The 23,730-nt window shown below is 43.7% G+C and overlaps 1 protein-coding gene across 6 annotated transcripts in view; it reads right to left on the minus strand.

The window, feature by feature from the left end:
• Positions 1 to 958: 958 nt before the first annotated feature.
• Positions 959 to 23,730, minus strand: part of ASPA (aspartoacylase) — a 174,586-nt gene continuing 151,814 nt past the window's right edge. For all 6 annotated transcript variants that reach the window (XM_056559267.1, XM_056559263.1, XM_056559265.1 and 3 more), the window contains 6 exons: positions 21,540 to 21,780; positions 16,690 to 16,885; positions 13,716 to 13,809; positions 7,087 to 7,194; positions 5,320 to 5,429; positions 959 to 3,853 (listed from right to left, as the gene is read on the minus strand). In XM_056559267.1, the coding sequence (XP_056415242.1) occupies positions 3,656 to 3,853; positions 5,320 to 5,429; positions 7,087 to 7,194; positions 13,716 to 13,809; positions 16,690 to 16,885; positions 21,540 to 21,772 (939 nt within the window). In that variant the 5' untranslated portion in view covers positions 21,773 to 21,780 and the 3' untranslated portion in view covers positions 959 to 3,655. The remainder of the gene's footprint in view (positions 3,854 to 5,319; positions 5,430 to 7,086; positions 7,195 to 13,715; positions 13,810 to 16,689; positions 16,886 to 21,539; positions 21,781 to 23,730) is intronic.

Here is a 23,730-nt window from a genome sequence, read left to right on the forward strand (position 1 = left end):
GATGTCAGCAGACAGCTCCGTGTTCCAAAAAGAAAATTTCCTCTGTAGTATTCAGCAGCTAATAAGTACTGGAAGGATTACGATTTTTAAAAAGAGGTAATTTACAAATCTGTTTAACTTTCTGGCATTAGTTGATTTAAAAAATAAAAAATAAAAGTTTTCCACCGGAGTACCCCTTTACCAGTGAATGTCACGGTGTAGGGTGAAGTATATATACACCAACAGGCTGCTCAGTCCATGGTGAAGTGATATCATCTGAAATCTCTGCAAGATGATATTCTGCCTCTGAGATGGAGAAAACTAGTTTAGACAGAATAAACAAGAAAAGAACGAGTGCCCTCCTGTAACTATTGTACTCCTAGTGGGCTTTGGGCCAGAGCCAGCGCTTTGGAACTTCCATGTCATTAACCTTCCCATACTGTGCTTTGCTATAAAGAGTCATAGGGGGAAATTCATCAAAACCAGTGCAGCAGAAAAGTTGACCAGTTGCCCAAAGCAACCAGATTGCTACTTTCATTTTTCAAAGCCTTTTTTTTTTTAAACGTTAAAAGGGGTTATCCAGGGAAAAAAGGTTTTTTTTATATATATCAACTGGCTCCAGAAAGTTAAACAGATTTGTAAATTACTTCTATTAAAAAATCTTAATCCTTTCAGTACTTATGAGCTTCTGAAGTTAAGGTTGTTATTTTCTGTCTAAGTGCTCTCTGATGACACGTCTCGGGAATCGTCCAGTTTAGAAGCAAATCCCCATAGCAAACCTCTTCTAAACTGGGCGGTTCCCAAGACACGTGTCATCAGAGAGCACTTAGACAGAAAAGAACAACCTTAACTTCAGAAGCTCATAAGTACTGAAAGGATTAAGATTTTTTAATAGAAGTAATTTACAAATCTGTTTAACTTTCTGGAGCCAGTTGATATATATATATAAAAAAAAAAAAGTTTTTTTCCTGGATAACCCCTTTAACCCCTTAACGATCACGGACGTAAATGTACCTCCTGGTTTGGCGGGACTTCCCGCACCAGGACGTACCTTTACGTCCTGTGTGTGACCGCGAGCATTGGAAGGGTGATTGCGTCATACACGGCAGGTTCCGGCTGCTAGCAGCAGCCGGGCACCCGCCAGTAATAGCTGACATCCGATGCCGTGATCATTAACCCCTCAGATGCCATGATCAATACAGATCACGGCATCTGCGGCATTGCGATACTTTTATTGGATGATCGGATTGGCCGCAGCGCTGCCGCTGCGATACATACGATCATCCAGCATGGCGGCCGGGGGTCCCCTTACTTGGCTCCGGACGTCTCCCAGGGTCTTCTGCTCTGGTCTGAGATCGTGCAGACCAGAGCAGAAGATCACCGATAATACTGAGCAGTGCTGTGTCCTATGCATAGCACTGCAAAGTATTAGCAATCAAAGGATTGCTATAGATAGTCCCCTGTGGGGACATAAAAAGTGTAAAAAAAAAAAATAAATCCCCTCCCCCAACAAAAATGAAAATTGTCAATTTTTCCCATTTTACCCCCAAAAAGCGTAAAGATTTTTTTAAATAAACATATTAGGTATCACCATGTGCGTAAATGTCGGAACTATCAAAATATAATGTTAATGATCCCGTACGGCAAATGGCGTAAATGTAAGAAGTAAAAAAAGGCCAAAAATGCAGCTTTTTTTGTCACATTTTATTCAAAAAATTTCATACAAAAAAGTACACATGATGGCGCAAAAAATGATCCCTCATACCGCCCTATATACGGAAAAATTAAAAAGTTATAGGTGGTCAAAATACGGCGATTTTAGATTACTGATTTTGTACAAAAAGTTTGATTTTTTTTTTTAAGAGTTACAAAAATATAAAAGTATCTAGCCATGGGTATCATTTTAATCGTATTGACCTACAGAATAAAGAACACATGTCATTTTTACTGTAAATTGTACAGTGTGAAAACGAACCCCTCCAAAATGTGCAAAATTTTGGTTTTCATTTAAATTTCATCCCTAAAAAATGTTTTCTTTTTTTGAGTTCGACGTACATTTTATGGTAAAATGAGAGGTTTCATTACAAAGTACAATTGTTCACGCAAAAAAACAAGCCCTTATATGGGTCTGTAGATGGAAATATAAACGAGTTATGGATTTTAGAAGGCGAGGAGGAAAAAACGAAAACGCAAAAATAAAATTGGCCTGGTCCTTAAGGTGAAAATGGGCTTTGTCATTAAGGGGTTAAAGAAGTGATCTGATTGATTGTTATGGGCAACTGGTCAACTTTTCCTCTGAACAAGTTTTGGAAAATCTCCCCCATTGTGCACAAAACAAAGAGTAACAAGAGTCTTCTAAAGTGTCTTATCTCGGCGAGCCAACATATGAACGTCCTGTAAGTAATCTGATTGGTTTCTATGGGCAACTGGTCCAATTTTCCTTTGCACGAGATTTACAAATCTCCCCCTGTATCTTTAAGTTGACCTATAGGTCAGTGGTCTTCAACCTGCGGACCTCCAGATGTTGCAAAACTACAACTCCCAGCCGTTGGCTGTCCGGGCATGCTGGGAGTTGTAGTTTTGCAACATCTGGAGGTCCGCAGGTTGAAGACCACTGCTCTAGGTGCTAGAGCACTGAATTTAGTTTAAAGGAGTAGTCCAGTGGTGACCCAGTGGTGAACAACTTATCCCCTATCCTAAGGATAGGGGATAAGTTTGAGATCGCGGGGGGTCCGACCGCTGGGGCCCCCTGCGATCTCCTGTATGGAGCGCCTGTATGGATGCTGTTATTATATTACAGTGATCCCTGAACTTACAATGGCCTCAACATACAATAGTTTCAACATACAACGTTTTTTTCTGGACCATCGTAACTTGAAACCAGACTCAACATACAATGTACAGACAGTCCAGATATGTGAAACGTGTCACAACTGGACGAACTGACCAATCAAAATGGGCATTTTACTGGTAAATCACCTCTATTACTGAAGTGCCTGCACTGACTGGCTGTCTGGTAGCGCCCCCTACAGTACAGGGAGGAACTACAAGTTCTGTACTACTCCTTACCTGTGCCAGGGTTAGCTGCTCTTTTGGACACCAAGTAAGGGCGGCTCCATTTGGGACACTGTGTGTACTGTATAGGACCCTGAAGAAGCTCCTGTCCTCTACATAAACCATTGTTTCCCAACCATGGTGCCTCCAACCCTTAGTAGTTTTGCAACAGCTGGAGGCACTCGGGTTGGGAAACACTGACATAGACAGTGATTTACAGCTCCCAGCAGCTCTTTCTTACTTTTATATGTAAGGATTTGCTTTATCTATATTAGTTATCTACTTATTTTTCATTAATTCTCACTTTTTCCTATTTTTGGATGACATTTTGGGGCTTCAGAACCAATTACCAGGTTTCCTTACAGTTATGGTCTCAACATACGATGGTTTCAACATACAATGGTCGTCCTGGAACCAATTAATATTGTAACTTGAGGGACCACTGTAGTCCATTACAATGTCCACTATCCAAGAGCGTATGGTGTGACTATGCCCAAGAGGCAGGAAATGTATGTTTTTGTATAAAAGATAAAATATATTCCTGTAAACAAAAAAACAAAAAAACAACCACCTAGGCTTCTCCAATATCTAAGGCACATGGTGTGACAGGGATGACATGTAGTTATATGGAGTAACAATGGATAGAGTTTGCAGTCAGTGTCACTTTCTCGGTTTTGGCAAAAGCCTGATTTTTTTCGTAGTATGCCGCCTCATTCACAAATGTTGGATAAACAATATTTTCGCCTTCAAAGCAGATAACTTTTCCATCCATTGTAATAAACATTGGGTCGCCTGGATTCAGCGGTTTCCAGTCCTGATCCTGTCAAATAAAATATAGTCAACAAGTAAAATATGGAAAGAAGTTTGCCCACTATAGGAAGGGACAGCATATCCCTGGTGTACGCCACCACTTACTGATCAACCAGTTCCTGAGTGCAGGGTCAACCAGTGATTTCCAAACATCACTGCCTGATGCTACTTTACATCCCTGCATAGCTGCATGCCTGACCACCTACTTTACAGAGACCACCTATTCTTTTAATTGTAAGGGGTCCTTAAAAACCTAGTGATATGCCAATACATTGCAAGATGGGAAACCCATTTAAAGAGGCTTTCTTATCTGATAGAGTTATGCACTTTCCACAAGATAGGGGATAAGTAGCGAATACACTGTTCATAGCTGCTTATTGTTCTTTTTACAAGGAGTAAGGTGGTGATGCAATGCATAGCCAGTTAGTTGCTTACTTTGCTGGTCTGAGCACTCTGCATCTTCTTTAAATGGGTACCGTCAGATCCCAAAACTGGTTGTTTAAAAATAAAAGACAATGGCTCCTGAAAATCCCACCACTAGGGGTCCCATACCTACTGGGACACTAACCGGCCCTGCGGCAGCAGATCAGGCTTGTCTATGAGTCATGGACAAGGCTTCATGAGCAGACACACCAATCACCTCCCACCACCACAAGGAGGGACACGCCCCCTTCCCCTGAGAGGATTTCTAACACTGTGAGCTAATGAAAAGAGGGCTTTTTATTATAAATATAGGTGTTAGAGGCAAATGCATAAATGTACATGGTCAGGATTAGGTACTGAGTATTACATATATTACATCATTGTTTTGTGGGATCTGAAAGCTACACTTCAAAGGAGTATTCACTGAGCATGTAGCCATTTTGACAGTAGTCCCTGTCCATCTTTAGTAAACAGCAGTGTAATAAGATTATTTAAAGGAGGTTTCCTCATCTTGTAACATTGGTTTAAACTTTGCTCATTCTGAACTTAGGAGTCCGGTGGGTGGGCCTACTAGTGATTCACAGCCTTCCCTCGACTAAAAGCATGCATAAAGAGATAGCGGTCAGTCACTGACCAAAGTTAGTAATACTTAATTGTTTTCCACAACACTATCAATCTGTTCAGCTCCTCTTGCTCTATACCATGATGCCGGCAGATCAGGATATTTGTTTAATGTGACAGGGTCCTTTAGGCAAAATCCTATTACTACTGAGGTTTTTTTTTTTTTTGGTAACAGGAACTGTCTCCCCTCTTGTATTTACCACTGACACCTCTGCTATTATTTTTGGGACAGAGCCACTCAATAGGACATAGGTTACTTCTCTTGGTATACAGAGGTTCAATGCACAGTAAACACTATAAAAATAGAAAAATATAGTTTTAAATGGTTATTAGATGTTTGCTGGATGCCTGTAGACCCGTACAAGTACACAATAATAAAGTATGAGTGATGTCTATCGTACCATTTACCACAGCCTTTCTAGCAGGACATACCTGGAGGTTTGGATGAATAAATGCCCCAACGTCACCATTGTCATTTCTTGGGTAGTCTATCTTTTCCAGTACTTTGTACACTTCAATAGTACATGGAGGAAACTTTCTACCTGCAATTTAAATGCAGAAAAAAGGCTACATGATCCAGGAACAATGTGTTAAAACTGTTATGTCATTAAGTCATATAGATGGACATTTATCAACGGGTTTAGTCAGGTTTTCTTTACTATAATTGTTGCAACTGCGACTACGTGTGTTTTCGTGCGACAATTTGCATGAAGAACAAGAAAAGCAAGAAAATTCAAACTTGCTTACGGAGTAAATTTTTCAAAATGGATTTGCTTTAGTCGGGTATTTGTCAACTGCGACAGTCGCAACTGCACAAAAAAAAAGTCGCAACAAGGTTAAAAATTGACTAAATTTACTTCAGCTCAAACATGGAGCAGAAAAAGCTACTACCAAAGTAAAAAAGGAAAAATTGCTTATGCGAAAGAAAATTATCAACAGGCTGAAACCAGTTGATAAATAAGTCCCACATAAGCAAAAAAAAAGTAAGGAAAAAATTACTAAAAAAAAGAATACATAAGCAAACATTGATAAATGTCCCTCATAATTCCCATTTCAGTCTATTTCATTTGAAAGCACACTGCTGAATTATTGTCAGTAAATCTAGAATAAAATTATAATAATTTGTGTGTGGTATTCTCATCACTGCCCTCCACCTCCAAGTTACTTATCTGTGGGCCTACTGGGTAATTGGTCACAGTTTTAAATAACTTCCCTTGATGGGATGGGATGTGATTCATAATCTTTTTGTAAATTACTACATCACTTCCCAACAATTACTCCTGTCCACTAGGTGTCTGCCTCCCCTATAATCTTGTGTCTACTGCCAGTTAGGAGAATTGTGTCTCTAATAACAGACACCACAAGACATAACTCAGGAAGTGGGGGCAGGGCTTATCCTGTGCTATGTGCAGGAGATAGAGAGACAGAGAAAGATGGTGTACTCTCTCCAGAGGATCTACATTGTTCATGCATAGTAAATCAAGGCTTCCTTCTAACCTCATGTACACAGTTCTGCCTCCTGTATCTATTCTCCCCCTCCCTTTTGTCTGTACTCATTTTTAGTATGAGCTCTATGCTTAGTGTGACTTCTTTCTTGTGTGCTGCTGCTGTTTCTTTCATGCCTACTCACACAGAACATTTGCAAAGCCAGTGCACCAGTAACTCCTTCTCCTACACCTGCCAGCTATAGTACTGTATTGTGTAAATTATCAGCCCAGCACAGTGCAGCCTTTTCAGTCCAGTACACTTTCACCAGCACTGTCATGGCATAGCAAAGTGGAGTATGTGCAGTAAGGTGGGATGTAACCATATGTGTACAAATGGCAAATAGCGCAACCCTGGTCCCACCCCTAAAATGGAGTCAATGAGAAATAGCCACGCACCATGGAGGGTGCTCCCATGGGCTTAATAACAGCAGTAAGAATTCTAAAATCACCTTGTCACAATTTAAAGAGAGTTAATAATAGTAATACCCTGGGAAACCCAAACAAACACTCTTTAATTTACTAGTGCTGAATGAAGTCCTTGTTAAACATACAGTAACCTACCTACACACACACACACGGCCCACTAGTCCTTTTGTAACTAATCTTTTGTCTGAGACAACTGCTCTGATGATGTATATCTAGTGATGACCCAATTTTCTGACAGATAATACATTTTAACTGTAGCAGATAGTAATTCACAGAGTATCTGTACCTTCATTAAAACACTGCATGAAGTCAAGTGATAACTTCACTACATTCCTCATTTTCTGCAGAATATCTGCTCGAATAACTCCTTGAGGCTGAGATCCTACTTCTATGCCTGTAAAAAAGATCAACATAAAATTACTAATAATATTACCTTCAAAGATAATCCTTATGTGTATGTTACTAATACAATCATGGAGGATTATCTGATTGCATCATAATTTATTTGGGCACTAGAGATGAGCAAACTTACAGTAAATTCGATTCGTCACGAACTTCTCGGCTCGGCAGTTGACTTATCCTGCATAAATTAGTTCAGCTTTCAGGTGCTCCGGTGGGCTGGAAAAGGTGGATACAGTGCTAGGAAAGATTCTCCTAGGACTGTATCCACCTTTTCCAGCCCACGGGAGCACCTGAAAGCTGAACTAATTTATGCAGGATAAGTCATCAACTGCCGAGCCGAGAAGTTTGTGACGAATCGAATTTACTGTAAGTTCGCTCATCTCTATTGGGCACCTTAACCTGTGGTCAGTATAAAAAAAAAAAAAATTATAATAATTACTTTGTTAAAATTGTAGCTGCAGGTAGCCTGATTCCAACCCTTTTTTATATATTTTTTTTTTATTTTTTTTTTTATGTAAGCACCTTCTCCCCCCCCCCCCCCCCCCCCATTATAAATGCTTAAGGAATTTTACTTATTTGAGATTCCACCTCCTACTGAGCACAGCAAACACCAGAGATCTCAGTGATAATGATCAGTTACCTGGAGTGCCACAAAGCTACAGTCATTCCAGTAAGTCAAAAGTCTATGTCTGCTGTCACTACAAGTAGTCAAGTCCTACACAGTCAAGCCTCAGGATAATTGTCGCAAAGTCTATTACAAGTATAATTTGTCCCAGCAAGCTGCGAGGTCTTCTGAGTTCCTGGCCACCTCTCTGGGAATCTGGCCTAGCTGTGGAGATAATACCATCTTAAACTCAGTAAAGCCTCTGTTAAGCCATAACTGGTTGTGGACTCTCCTTTCCTTAACTAGCCATTGAAATAGAGGAGATACAGTTTGTGTGGTTCCGGTACCAAAAACCACTCTGGCGTCACAAACACTAGGGGTTAATAACATCTTGCCCCCGGGGTTAATACCATCTGACCCCACCACCTACACCGCTACACCTGTGGTCCGGCCATACACCGGTGGTCCACCACATAAACGCTAGGCTCGGGGGGGGGGGGGGGATGTAAATATAAGGCTGCGGGGGCGTGAATCCACTTAGTACTAATGTAATAGTATGACAAAAATAGAGAAACATAGCCGCACATTCATTTGTATTTTGATACACTTGCTTCTCAGCATAATTTTAAAAACTAACAGTTTGTTAATATACATTACATAGTATACTTGATCAAAAAGTACAAGCCCACTCGCCACGTCAAGGCTACCTAGTCAGAGTGGGTCCCTAACCCTGGTGTAGCACCGGGCGGCGACCACTGCCTCCGAGACACCATGCCCACAGGGGGAAATGACCCAGTGGCCAGGCAGCTCCACTGCTGCCAGACCAAGCCCCTGGCTTTGGACCGCACCACCCCACAGAAACAATGGCCGCCACTTAGAACCACAACAGTGTGAACACTTACCATGTGCTCCCTACCAGAGGGCTGGAAGAATGTAAGGAGGAAACCCTTATACAGTCTCCTACTAATTAAAAACGCCTGGGCCGAATGGGTGGAGTGCTGGCCATGGGGTGCTCCTTACATTCTGAGAAGCAAGTAGATCAAAATACTAATAGTGGATGTTCGGCTGTGTTTCTCTATTTGTGTTGTACTAATGTAATAGTACAATACAATACAGAAATTTAGGTGCACTACTGTGGTAGATGTATACAATGACATTGGCTAATCCCTCAACACTGATGTTAAAATTGAGACATTCGCCAGTGTATCCTTATATGAAGGACACACCAGAGCCCTCACACCAACGCCAAGGTTTCTCAAATGGCACGGGACCTAACGCTAACCTACCTGTGCGTGAAAAGCAAAAACCCGGGGCCAGTGGGCAATTACAGCAGCACTAGGCCGACATGCAGCCTGCTCCCAGTTACCTCCAGCGTGACTGAGCACACATACAATTGGAGGAGGGAGAGAGGCTACAAGCCCCACCTAAGTTGGCTGATATAGGTGCATAGCCTCACAGGTGCAACCTTAATGCTGCCTGGAAATTGTTCAAGGCGTTTACACACCTCCAAGTATAAATTTTTAAACAACAAAAAACGTGGTCTCAAATGGCTGGAGGTGCTCAACCCCAAATGCAGTTGTGCATTTATACTGGGGGAGCAGATCCTGCCCTTGTAGCCTGTGGCATTTGAGAAACCTTGGCGTTGGTGTGCGGGCTCTGGTGCGTCCTTCATATAAGGATACACTGGCGAATGTCTCAATTTTAACATCAGTTTTGAGGGATAGCTAGGGTTGCCACCTTTCCCTCAGAAAAATACCGGTAGTGGGTGTGGATATGTGGGGGTGGAGTTAAAAAAGGGGAGGGGCCCAATTGCACAGAGGAAGAGGGATCAGGGATTTAAGAAATGGCATGGGGGATGGGTAAAGAAATGGCATGGGGGATGGGGGGGTAAAGAAATGGCATGGGGGATGGGTAAAATATATATGCGGGGGGAACTTTCCTATATCGCACAAAAAAATTTAATTTAGAGAATAAAACTTACAATTGTAAATAACATTTATTTAACAACAGGCAATACATTTAAGGGGATACCCAGCAAATATAAATATAATATAAATACATTTGAAAACCTCACCAAATAGTGCAAATGCAAACATTTTAACAGCTCCTCTGTATACACACTACCAACAACAAAAAATAGGATGAAAAAATCATCAAAACCAAATTGATACCGATAAAGCCCTAATATAGCTCTGTAGGTGGAAAACTGAAAATGTTGTACTGAATAAAACCACTATACACAGACCAGTATACTATAAAGGATCTGTACACAATATAAGTGATAATATACAGGACCATATGGCGGTAGATATCAGCTGTACACAGGATGCGTATACCATATAAGTGATTATAGTTACATTAGGTAGTTAGGCAGCCATGTATGAAGGCCAGGTACATAGTTAGATAGCCTGGTATGTAGGTAAGTAGTTAGGAATCCAGGTATAAAGTTAGGTAGCCCCCCCCAATAAGTATAGGCAGTTACACCCCCCCCCCCGTTCCCTATAGGTAGTTACCCCCCTCCCTCTTCCCCATAGGTACAGGCAGTTAACCCCCCCCCCCCCTCTCTCTTCCCTATAGGTATAGGCAGTTACCCCTCCCTCTCTTCCCCATAGGTATAGGCAGTTACCCCCCCTCTTCCCCATAGGTATAGGCAGTTACCCCCCCCCCCTCTTCCCCATAGGTATAGGCAGTTACCCCCCCCCCTCTTCCCCATAGGTATAGGTAATTACCCCCCCCCCCTTTTCCCCATAGGTACAGGCAGTTACCCCCCTCTCTCTTCCCTATAGGTATAGGCAGTTACCCCCCCCCCCTCTTCCCCATAGGTATAGGCAGTTACCCCCCCTCTTCCCCATAGGTATAGGCAGTTACCCCCCCCCCCCTCTTCCCCATAAGTATAGGCAGTTACCCCCCCTCTCTTCCCTATAGGTATAGGCAGTTACCCCCCCCTCTTTCCCATATGTATAGGCAGTTACCCCCCCTCTCTTCCCCATGGATATAGGCAGTTACCCTCCCCCCTCTTCCCCATGGATATAGGCAGTTACCCTCCCCCCTCTTCCCCATAGGGATAGGCAGTTACCCACCCCCCCTCTTCCCCATAGGAATAGGCAGTTACCCCCCCCCCTCTTCCCCATAGGTATAGGCAGTTCCCCCCCCCCTCTCTTCACCATAGGTATAGGCAGTTCCCCCCCCTCTCTTCACCATAGGTATAAGCAGTTACCCCCCCTCCCCCTCTCTTCACCATAGGTATAGGCAGTTACCCCCCCTCTTCCCCATAGGGGGACACACAAACACTGACACACACACACACACACTGGCCGACAGGCACACAAACACTGACACACACATAGTAACAGACACACACAGACATACTTACCTAATACCGCAGCACCTCTCCAGTCTCCCCTCAGTCTAGGCGAGTGACGTGACGTCCTGCGCGGGTCTGCGGAGTGACGTCACTTCCGCAACGTCCCTCCGCAGATCCAGCCGCCCGGCCGCACAGCATTGCACAGTGCCAGGTAAAGTTTTAGACTGGGACTGGGAGACAGGGAAAGCCTCAGAGTCAGACAGGGTGCTGTGCTGAGCGGCATGGTGCAGGCGTGCGGCCCGCACCCCCGCCGCCCGCTTTTTAGGTTAGTGTGATGACAGCGAATGAAAAATACCAGCCATTGTATGGCCGGTATTTTCCATCCAAACTTACCGGCACAGCCCGGAATCTGAATGAAAATACCGGCCGTGCCAATGTCACTGTATACATCTACCACAGTAGTGCACCTAAATTTCTGTATTGTATTATTCTAATTGTTACACACCCACACTGTTTATCTGGTGTAGGATTCTATTGTGGCACTTGTAGTCCGCTGCAGGCATCCTCCATTGTATGCATTTTTATGCTGGGGATCGCCCCTAGCAACAGACTACAAGGGCAGGATCTACTCCCCCAGTATAAATGCACAACCGCATTTGGGGTTGAGCACCTCCAGCCATTTGAGACCACGTTTTTTGTTGTTTAAAAATGTATACTTGGAGGTGTGTAAACTCCATATGTTAATGCGCCTTGAACATTTTCCAGGCAGCATTAAGGTTGCACCTGTGAGGCCATGCACCTATATCAGCCAATTTGGGTGGGGCTTGTAGCCTCTCTCCCTCCTCCCATTGTATGTGTGCTCAGTCACGCTGGAGGTAACTGGGAGCAGGCTGCATGTCGGCCTAGTGCTGCTGTAATTGCCCACTGGCCCCTGGTTTTTGCTTTTCACGCACAGGTAGGATTAGCGTAGGTCCCGCGCCATTTGAGAAACCTTGGCGTTGGTGTGCGGGCTCTGGTATGTCCTTCATATAAGGATACACTGGCGAATGTCTCAATTTTAACATCAGTGTTGAGGGATAGCCAATGTCATTGTATACATCTACCACAGTAGTGCACCTAAATTTCTGTATTGTATTATTATAATTGTTACACATCCACACCGTTTACCTGGTGTACGTTAATGTAATAGTACTTACACCCTCATGACTATCCCTATATCTTGGGAACAAGGTGTGTTCAAACCAATGGAATTACAACAGCATCAGAGAATCAGGGCCCCCGCAGCTACAACGTTATAAAAGAAACTCAGTTTGTTTGTTTTTTATACTGATCACAGGCCCTCTTTAAGTAAGCCTCAAGTATATATCCTTTAGGCCAAGTTCAAGCATTGATACCATTTATATTTAATACATTACTTTTATACAGACTTCTCTTCATCTGTGTTTCATTACCACAGAGTCACACAAATGTTTGACACCTCCTTCAGAGTCCCCTGACACAAGGATGTCCCGGCGGTTATCTCTCTGCGGCAGCCCCCGTATTAACTTTAAAAATGCAGGGGCCTCCGGGAGTTAGCGCATGCAGGGATGTCACTGACATTCCGTGCGTGCGCCCATAGGAGAAAAGCGGGGCATCAAGGAGGACGCGCGGGTATGGTAAGTGACCAGCGGCACGTCATCTTCTGTGTTCCGTCCTCCGCTCCTTCGGACCCGGGACCTACTGCTATGGCCCATAGGCCATAGCAGTAGATCATGACCCCGATCCCCAGGGTCCCCCGACCGTTGGAGCGGTGGTCGGAACACTGAAGTTGGGCACTAAACAGGCATACAGCCTCCAGCCATACACTGTATATGGATGAAGGCTGTATGTCTATGGGGGAACTGTACTACAATTAATGTGGGGGGCACCTATACTGCCCCTAATGTGGGGGGCACCTATACTGCCCCTAATGTGGGGGGCACCATACTGCCCCTAATGTGGGGGGCACCATACTGCCCCTAATGTGGGGGGCACCATACTGCCCCTAATGTGGGGGGCACCATACTGCCCCTAATGTGGGGGGCACCATACTGCCCCTAATGTGGGGGGCACCATACTGCACCTAATATGGGGGGAACTATACTGCACCTAATGTGGGGGGAACTATACTGCACCTAATGTTGGGGGAACTATACTGCACCTAATGTTGGGGGAACTATACTGCACCTAATGTGGGGGGAACTATACTGCACCTAATGTGGGGGGAACTATACTGCACCTAATGTGGGGGGGAACTATACTGCACCTAATGTGGGGGGAACTATACTGCACCTAATGTGGGGGGGAACTATACTGCACCTAATGTGGGGGAACTATACTGCACCTAATGTGGGGGGAACTATACTGCACCTAATGTGGGGGAACTATACTGTGTTGGAGTCTTTATTGCCCCCGTGCCTAGCCCATGATCCAGCGGTATACCTTGGGGTGATTTTAGGCTAAACCATGCCCTGGCATCACAAATAAAAAGGGGTTAATGCGATCTGCCCCTAGGGTAACAACATCTGTCCTCATCTCACCCCGCTACCATACTAGAAAATGGTTCTAGGAGTCCAGGATGACCTACCAATAGGATGCTTTGCTATAGAGCGGGTTGTTGCATATTTTACTCCAGGGTGTTCAATCAACAACACAGCACAAGGTACAGGAGCCATGGACTTCTGTGGTGTACATAAAAAGAAGAAGAGAGTCTTATGCTTAAATAGGCACTGTCATTTCAACAAACTTTGCTTAGATCCATAGTACAAGAGAATGTAAGAAAATTTGTAATAGATCTTATTAGACAAAAATGCTTCTTTCTCCAGTTCTCAAGTTTTTTCCCTCACCCCTATGGACTGTTTTTCTCTCTGACAATCAGCTAAGTTTTGTCATGTGTTGACATGTTGACAGTGTCACACAGGGATCAAGTTAAAAAGCAATGCAAGTCTGCTCCCTACTACTTTATCATGCCTTCCAGGCTGCAGCTGCTGCTGAGGTTTTGTCTGTGCATAGAGACATAGAAGTTTAGGATCTCCTCCTCTGTGTGTACAGCGTATAGAGACATAGAAGTGTGTACAGTGTATAGAGACATAGAAGTGCAGGATCTCCTCCTCTGTGTGTACAGTGTATAGAGACATAGAAGTGCAGGATCTCCTCCTCCGTGTGTACAGTGTAGAGAGACATAGAAGTGTGTACAGTGTATAGAGACATAGAAGTGCAGGATCTCCTCCTCTGTGTGTACAGTGCATAGAGACATAGAAGTGCAGGATCTCCTCCTCTGTATGTACACTGTATAAAGACATAGAAGTGCAGGATCTCCTCCTCTGTGTCTGTACAGTGTATAGAGATATAGAAGTGCAGGATCTCCTCCTCTATGTGTACAGTGCATAGAGACATAGAAGTGCAGGATCTCCTCCTCTGTATGTACAGTGTATAGAGATATAGAAGTGCAGGATCTCCTCCTCTATGTGTACAGTGCATAGAGACATAGAAGTGCAGGATCTCCTCCTCTGTATGTACAGTGTATAGAGACATAGAAGTGCAGGATCTCCTCCTCTGTGTGTACAGTGCATAGAGACATAGAAGTGCAGGATCTCTTTCTTTGTGTGTACTGTACATGGCAGACATCACAGGCTCTGCCCAACAGCTCTGGGAGAAATGAAAATTCGAAATAAAGCCAAGAACAGTGCTGATCCTCATGTACACACACAGAGAAGCTTATCCTGAAAAGTTACCTAAAATGACAGGTACACTTTAAATTATAAATATGTATCTAAAATGGCACATAGGATAGGATGGATGAACTGTATTTAGGGTAATATGGCTAACAAGAATGGACCTAATAACAGTTGGATACATTGTGCCTATGGTATGTATTAACTTGTATGTATAAAATGTCATGGCTTAGTATTTTGAGACCATGAAAAGTACACTGCTTAAAAAAATAAAGGGAAAACTAAGATAACACCTCGTAGATGTGAATGAATGAACTAATCATCATATTAAATACTTTCGTCTTTACATAGTTGAATGGGCTGACAACAAAATCACACAGAAATTAATCAATGGAAATCAAATTTATCAACCCATGGAGGTCTGGATATGGAGTCACACTCAAAATCAAAGTGGATAACCACAATACAGGCTGATCCAACTTTGATGTAATGCCCTTAAAACAAGTCAAAATGAGGCTCAGTAGTGTGTGTGGCCTCCACGTACCTGTATGACCTCCCTACAATGCCTGGGCATGCTCCTGAGGAGGTGGCGGATGGTCTCCTGAGGGATGTCCTCCCAGACCTGGACTAAAGCATCCGCCAACTCCTGTACAGTCTGTGGTGCAACGTGGCATTGGTAGATGGAGCGAGACGATGTCCCAGATGTGCTCAATTGGATTCAGGTCTGGGTAACAGGCGGGTCAGTCCATAGCATCAATGCTTTCCTCTTGCAGGAACTGCTGACACACTCACGCCACATGAGATCTAGCATTGTCTTGCATTAGGAGGAACCTAGGGCCAACCGCACCAGCATATGGTCTCACAAGGGGTCTGAGGGTCTCATCTCGGTACCTAATGGCAGTCAGGCTACCTCTGGCAAGCACATGGAGGGTTGTGCGGCCCCCCAAAGAAATGCCACCCCACACCATTACTGACCCACCGCCAAACCGGTCATGCTGGAGGATGTTGCAGGCAGCAGAATGTTCTCCATGGCGTCTCCAGACTCACATGTGCTCAGTGTGAACCAGCTTTCATCTGTGAAGATGACATGGTGCCAGTGGCGAATTTGCCAATCTTGATGTTCTCTGGCAAATGCATTATGTCCTGCATGGTGTTGGGCTGTAAGCACAACCGCCACCTTTGGACGTCGGGCCCTCATACCACCCTCATGGAGTCTGATTCTGACCATTTGAGTGGATACATGCACATTTGTGTCCTGCTGGAGGTAATTTTGCAGGGATCTGGCAGTGCTCCTCCTTGCACAAAGGCGGAGGTAGCGGTCCTGCTGCTGGGTTGTCGCCCTCCTACGGCCTCTTCCAGGTCTCCTGAAGTACTGGCCTGTCTCCTGGTAGCGCCTCCATGCTCTGGACTCTACGTTGACAGACACAGCAAACCTTCTTGCCACAGCTCGCATTGATGTGCCATCCTGGATGAGCTGCACTACCTGAGCCACTTGTGTGGGTTGTAGACTTTAGTCTCATGCTACCACTAGAGTGAAAGCACTGCCAGCACTCAAGTGACCAAAACATCAGCCAGGAAGCATAGAAACTAAGAAGTGGTCTGTGGTCACCACCTGCAGAACCACTTCTTTATTGGGGTGTCTTGCTAATTGCCTATAATTTCCACCTGTTGTCTGTTCCATTTGCACAACAGCATGTGAAATTGATTGTCAATCAGTGTTGCTTCCTGAGTGGACAGTGGGATTTCACAGAAGTGTCATTGACTTGGAGTTACATTGTGTTGTTTAAGTGTTCCCTTTATTTTTTTGAGCAGTGTATTATACTCTAGTTGTGTATGGACGCCTCTTATATCCTCAGTACCTAGACACACCCATTATTGTGCCGTTACCTGAATGTAGTTACACATCTGTATAGTGAAATTATCTCTAGAATTCTCCAGGATCAGTGTTGCTCCCATGTGTGCCGTGGTGTTGTGAAGGTCAAGAATTACATCGTAAGCATCTTTACTGCCCTTTGGCCCAAATAAGGAGTTGATTTTTCGTGCTTGTGCAATTTCATATGGTTCTTTTCCTGAACAATCATTGCTGCAAAATAAGAAGACAAGACATCCGTTATCTTAAAAAAATAAAATAAAAATAGTAATTATGAGGCTGGTTTGTTAGAGTCCTTGCTCCATATGTCAAATCATATTGCTAGGGTGCAATTCAATGTAGAAGACTTTTCTGAAGAAAAAAAAAATAAAGACCAATTCCCACTGAAAAAGGGAGAAGTTGAGGGAAACTGACAGCAACAATGTATAGGGGTCAATTGACCCGAAGGAAGTTCTTCAACCAAAAATATTTACTATAGTTCAGTTGTGAAAGGCAAAAAGACATCTAGCACTATCTATATGACAAGCATATTGTAGGGGGAACATATTATACAATGTTCCCCATGATAAACATAATGGTGGGAGTCTGACTCTTGACATCCTCCATTAATAAGATCACTAAGGCCGGGTGCACACAGCTGAAAATGTGTAGAATGTCCGCCCGATAAACAGGGATGGACATTCCGCACATTTAAATGATCCGTTGGGCGCTAGGATCGCTTGGAAACATGTTGTCTCATAGACGGCAATGCATTTCCAAGCAGAATCGTCAGAAACAATTAAGTGTAATCTTTCTGCAGATGCCAGAATCAGGTTTTCCACTGCAGAATCATCTGCCAAGGAAATTCTGCTGTATGCACAGTGCAGCAAAAATCACATTTAAATCTATGTCAGGCTGCTGCTTCCAAGGCCAGCAGGATATTGTCATGTATCAAAAGAGGCATGGACTCAAGGGACAGGGACATAATACTCCCCCTTTATAAAGCATTGGTACGGCCTCACCTGGAATATGCTGTTCAGTTTTGGTCGCCTGTACATAAAAGGGACACTGTGGAGCTGGAAAGGGTGCAGAGACGCGCGACTAAACTAATATGGGGCATGGAACATCTTAGCTATGAGGAGCGATTAAAGGAGTTACAATTGTTTAGTCTTGAGAAGAGACGTTTAAGGGGGGATATGATAAACGTATATAAGTATATAAATGGCCCATACAAAAAATATGGAGAAAAACTGTTCCAGGTTAAACCCCCCCCCCCCCCCCCCCAAAGGACGAGGGGGCACTCCCTCCGTCTGGAGAAGAAAAGGTTTAGTCTTAAGGGGCGACACGTCTTTACCGTGAGGACTGTGAATTTATGGAACGGTCTACCTCAGGAACTGGTCACAGCTGGAACAATTTACAGCTTTAAAACAGGATTAGATACATTCCTGGAACAAAATAACATTAATGCTTATGAAGAAATATAAAATCCCATCCCTTCCCCAATATCGCGCCACACCCCTACCCTTCATTTCCCTGGTTGAACTTGATGGACGTATGTCTTTTCAACCGTACTAACTATGTAACTATATATGTAACTATGTAACTATGGGATTCTGCTGCAATGGAATGTCTGCGTGCTGTGTAAACATAGCCTAAAAGGGGCATGGTGTGGCATTCCGACTAGTGCTCTGGCCTTTCCATTGTGTACCAGGCACATCTCCATACATGGTGTAGTGGCTTTGCCTGGTATTCCAGCTCAATTCCATTCACTTGAATGGGATTAAATGGGTACTACCATGGTAAACTTTTTTTTTTTTTATTCAACTGGTGCCAGAAAGTTAAACAGATTTGTAAATAATTTCTATTAAAAAATCTTAATCTTTCCCGTACTTTCTAGGGTCTGTATTAGGGATCGACCGATATCGTTTTTTTTAGGGCCGATATCGATAATCGGTGGAGGTTAGGGCCGATAGCCGATAACTAATACCGATATTCCGGTATAAGTTATCGGCTATTTATCCCCCCACGACACCGCTGCAGATCATTGATTTAAAGCGGGCGCTTTAAATCAATGCACTGCAGTGGCTTTTGCGGTGCCATAGGCAGCCGCCGCTGCTGCCACCCGCTTCTCTCCCCCTTCCTGTCAGGGTGGTCCGGGCCATCCTTACTTCCTTCCTGTAGTGTCTGGCGGCATTCCGGGTGGAGGGTGAACTGGTCCGGGCTGTCCTTCTCCGGGGTCATCTTCTCCGCTCCGGCCAGTACGCTGCATAGACGCCGCTGTGCAGTGACGCCCGTGCGCAGAGATGCACCTGACGTCACGGCGCAGCGGCATCTATGCAGCGTACTAGGCCGGAGCCTGCCCGGAGAGGAGAAGATGACCCCCGGAGAAGGACAGCCCGGACCGGTTCACCCTCCACCCAGAATGCCACCGGACACTATAGGAAGGATGGATGGCCCGGACCACCCCCATTACGGGTAAGTTTAATTTTTTTTATTGACTCGGAGGGTGGGGGAGGGGCCCGAGCAGTATAGCGGTATGGGCAAAAATGCATACCGGTATACCGCCCCAGCACTACGGTGGGGGGTGCGACGCGGTGTGATGGGTCGGGGGGGGGGGGGGGCGGTCGCGGTGCGGCGCGTCGGGGAGGGGAGAGTGGGGGGTTTATTGGTTGCGGGGGGGCGGGGCATTATCGGCTTATCGGCAAGGTAATTGCCGATACCGATAATGCCCAAAATCGTGATTATCGGCCGATAATATCGGCCATACCGATAATCGGTCGATCCCTAGTCTGTATACTAAGGAAATGGATTTTCTTTTTGGAACACAGTGCTCTCTGCTGACATCATGACCACAGTGCTCTCTGCTGACATCTCTGTCCATTTTAGGAACTGTCCAGAGCAGCAAATGTTTGCTATGGGGATTTTCTCCTACTCTGGACAGTTCTTAAAATAGACAGAGATGTCAGCAGAGAGCACTGTGGTCATGATGTCAGCGGAGAGCACTGTGTTCCAAAAAGAAAATAATTTCCTCTGTAGAATTCAGCAGCTAATAAGTACTGGAAACACGTCTGATATGGTTGGTCTTTTCTGTGTCCTGTGATCTTCAAGAAAGCTGTTTGTTTTTGCAAGTGCTGGATCATCGTTTGTTTGTTCTCCTGTGTCTATTGCAGAGGATTTGAAGGAGCAGCAATGCTGTGGCCTGGAGTTGAATCCGCATCCATCAACAGCTGTGTATTTTACCTGCATATTTGCAGCTGCAGCATGTTCATTATATTGGGGATTTGTAACAAAATCCTTATGAAATGCATGCATTTTTTTTTGACAAAACTTTTGACATCTCTCTAGGACATGTTAAAAGTTTTGCATAAAGACAGGTACGATTTAGGGTAGGGTCACACATAGCATATATGCAGCGTATTTCAAGCTGTGCAAAATGCACTGCATATTCTCCTATGAGCAGACACACAAGGCTTCTCTGCAGCAGCTCGGTGTCGGCAGAGTCTACCTGTGTTATGCCAGACTTTTGTAAAAGAGACAGAGTTCTGCATCTACTTTGCTGTATAGACTGTTAACTTATCTATAACCCCATCCAATGGGAGGTAAATGGATCAAAGAAAGAATCTTTATTAGGTATTTTTCCCGCAGTGTATAGAAGTGTCAGGTTGGGCAATCCCTGGCAGGAAAACTTGTGATAGTAAAACAAAGTCGATGTATTCAGCTCATGCCAAGAACAAACACCGGGAACAAATGCAGAGATGACTCAGCACAATCCCACAGCGCAAGATGCAGAAATGTCAATGACCATGTAAAGAGGGTCCTGACTATGGGTCCTCGGCCGCTAAATGCTGCACTAAGGATTCAGCACACTTTTACCCTTCACAAGAGCAGAAATATTCACTAAAACTAAATTACTTCTATTCAAAAATCTTAATCCTTCCAGTTCATATTAGCGGCCGTATACTACAGAGGAAATTCTTTTCTTTTTGGATTTCTTTTCTGTCACGACCACAGTGCTCTCTGCTGACACCTCTGTCCATGTCAGGAACTGTCCAGAGCAGGAGAAAATCCCCATAGCAAACATATGCTGCTCTGGGCAGTTCCTAAAATGGACAGAGGTGTCAGCAGAGAGCACTGTGGACGTGACAGAAAATAAATCCCAAACGAAAAGAATTTCCTCTGTAGTAAACAGCCGCTAATAAGTACTGGAAGGATTAAGATTTTTTAATAGAAGTAAATGTACAAATCTGTTTAACTTTCTCGCACCAGTTGATAAAAAAAAAAAAGTTTTCCACCAGAGTACCCCTTTAAAGTGTTGCGGTAAAAAACAAAACAAAAAAAAAACAAACACTTTCAACATGTCAGAGACAAGTCGACAGTTTTAATTGATTGGGATCTGTGCTGAGACACCCACCGATCTAAAAAATAAATAAAAATGAGTAAAAAATAAAAGGACAGAGAGAAGTGCTTAGCTACGTCCTTCCCCCCCCCCCTCCCCCACCCCCCCTGCTATTTTCTGTAGAACAGTGTTTCACAACCAGGGTACCTTCAGCTGTTGCAATACTACAAATCCCAGCATGCCCGGACAGCTTTTGGCTATTTTGGCATGCTGGGAGTTGTAGTTTTGAACAGCTGGAGGCACAGTGGTTGGGAAACACTGCTATACAGTTTGTCTCCTGCAGAGAGGAGAGAGACTGTGAGAGAAGCACTCCGCTATTCACTTCTCCACGCTCATTCTAGTGATTGGTCGGGGTCTCAACACCCAGATCCTGACCGATCAAAATGTTTGAAAATGTTTCTAGACCCTGCTTATTCCCCAACCAACTTGAATTCTAAAACATTACAGAAATGAATACAATATACATATATACATGATATGGTGCTTTCTTACCTAAGACTTTGACTGTCAAAAACTCTGTTCAGGTCAGTGTCAATATATCTAACACATTTCTCCACAGCTTTCGGGTTGGTAATAAATGGTCTCACCTCCATACCTAGTCTGGCAATTTCCTCTCCATGTTTTAACCAGTGTTTAACTAGTAAGACTCCGGATAACTCATTTCCATGGGTGCCCCCAAATATGGCCACTCTGCGTATAGCAGGATGACTATTTCCGGCAGCCATGTTGACAGCTGAAACACATGGAAAAAAAGGACAGATGTCAGAAAAATTGCAAACACATTTTGTGGAAATTATTATACGTTAGGTAGGTTAGTGGCGAATTGTGTGGTATTACAACTTTGCTTTATTGACTTCAATAGAGATGAGCTGCAATACCACACACAAACTAAGGACAGGAGTGGTGCTGTTACTGAAGGAAATCCTCTACATTTCTGTAATTCTTAATAAACCTTTTAGGGTGTATTTACTCGTACAGTATCCTGCGTATATTTGAAGCTGTGTTCACTCATTTACATTGAAATCTGCAACATAAAATCATGAATATGCACAGGATACTGTACGTGTGAATAGACCCTTCTGCATCAAATGCACTCCAGATGAACTCCCTTGTGAACGCACCCTTAGGTATGTTCACACGTACAGGATCTGCTACATATTTTGTGCAACTGATTTTGCTACCCATTAATTTCAATTGTAGCAAAATCAGCTGCAGAAAATATGCAGATCCTGTACGTGTGAACGTACCTTTAGGTACAGTATTCTTTGATTTGCAGGATTTTCTGCCACAGATTTCAGTGTAAACTAAATGACCGAACACCGCTTTAAATCCTGCGCATCAAATCTGTACAGGATACTGTATGTGTGAAGAGACCATTAAAGTGAATACAGCCAGTTGTAATACCACGCACAACCTGAGGATAGGTGTGGCGCTGCTTTTGTAAGAAAGTAGCTCAGTTTTTCTCTCTTTTTTAAATGGGTTTGAAGTTTGGACAACCTATATTATATATATATATATATATATATATATATATATATATATATATATATATATATATATATATATATACATACACACATATATATAAACTCAATTTGTGTGTGTGTATGTTCCAGCATCACGTCTAAACGGCTAAACATATTAACATGAAACTTGGCACACATGTTACTTATATGTCAACAACAAATATAGGAAAGGTAATTTAACACTTACTCATCCCCATTTGCCAGGGTCGGGGGTTTTGTTTAAAGTCCCATGCAAGTCTATGGGAAATATATGTTACTGCATAACTTCCAAAAGGCTGGAGATATTTTGATAATAGTTGGTCACATGTTACTTATATGTCAAACAAAAAAATATACTAGTTAAATTAACCCTTAACCTGCCCCCATATGTGAAGGATGGGGGTTTTGTTTCAAGTCCCATGCAAGTATATAGGACTTCTGGTGCCTTACTCCACAAGCTCCGCTCTGCACCTCCTAATCAATGTGTCAGTCCGGCTGGCAAGCCACACCCTCCATTCCATGCCCCATCTTGCAAAGACACGCCCATCCATTAAGCCACATCCCTTTTATTTTCAGCTTTCAATATCTTTACCACAAAGCATCCCTACCTGAGGATATGGGGTCAGGATTTAGGGACGGGATATGAGGACAAAAGCTTCCTCCTTTGTTGCTTTTCCTCCCCCACAAGGATAAGGTAGGAAATACGGGGCAGCGCCGTGTACTCAGCTAGTATATTATACAACAGAAGTGTAATATGGCAGCATTTGTGGACCTGCAGTAGGCTAGGTTTCCACACTATTTTTTCCTGACTTTTTTTGAAAACTACCACTGCAGTTTGAGCCAAAGTCAGAAGTGGATCCAGTAGGAAGGAGAAGTATAAGTCCTTCCTTTATATGTCCTATTGCATTTGAATACACTTTGGATTTGGCTCAAAAACTGCAGTGGTAGTTTTTAAAAAAAATGCCAGAAAAAAACCTGGGTGGAAATTTTGCCTTACAGCCACTAGTCCATTGCAGGCCTAATGAATGAAGACCTGAATTAAAAAGCACTATAGACCTCTGTATGGTTACAGTATGGGTCATGGTTAGGCAGGTGCTATAATGCAGAAACGCAGCTGTATTACATTTGTCTAACACTAGACCAAGGCTAGCTCCTCCTATTCTTTGCCTCTTGTTAGT

Source organism: Hyla sarda, chromosome 2 (assembly GCF_029499605.1).
Source record: "Hyla sarda isolate aHylSar1 chromosome 2, aHylSar1.hap1, whole genome shotgun sequence".
In the NCBI taxonomy this organism is placed as follows: domain Eukaryota; kingdom Metazoa; phylum Chordata; class Amphibia; order Anura; family Hylidae; genus Hyla; species Hyla sarda.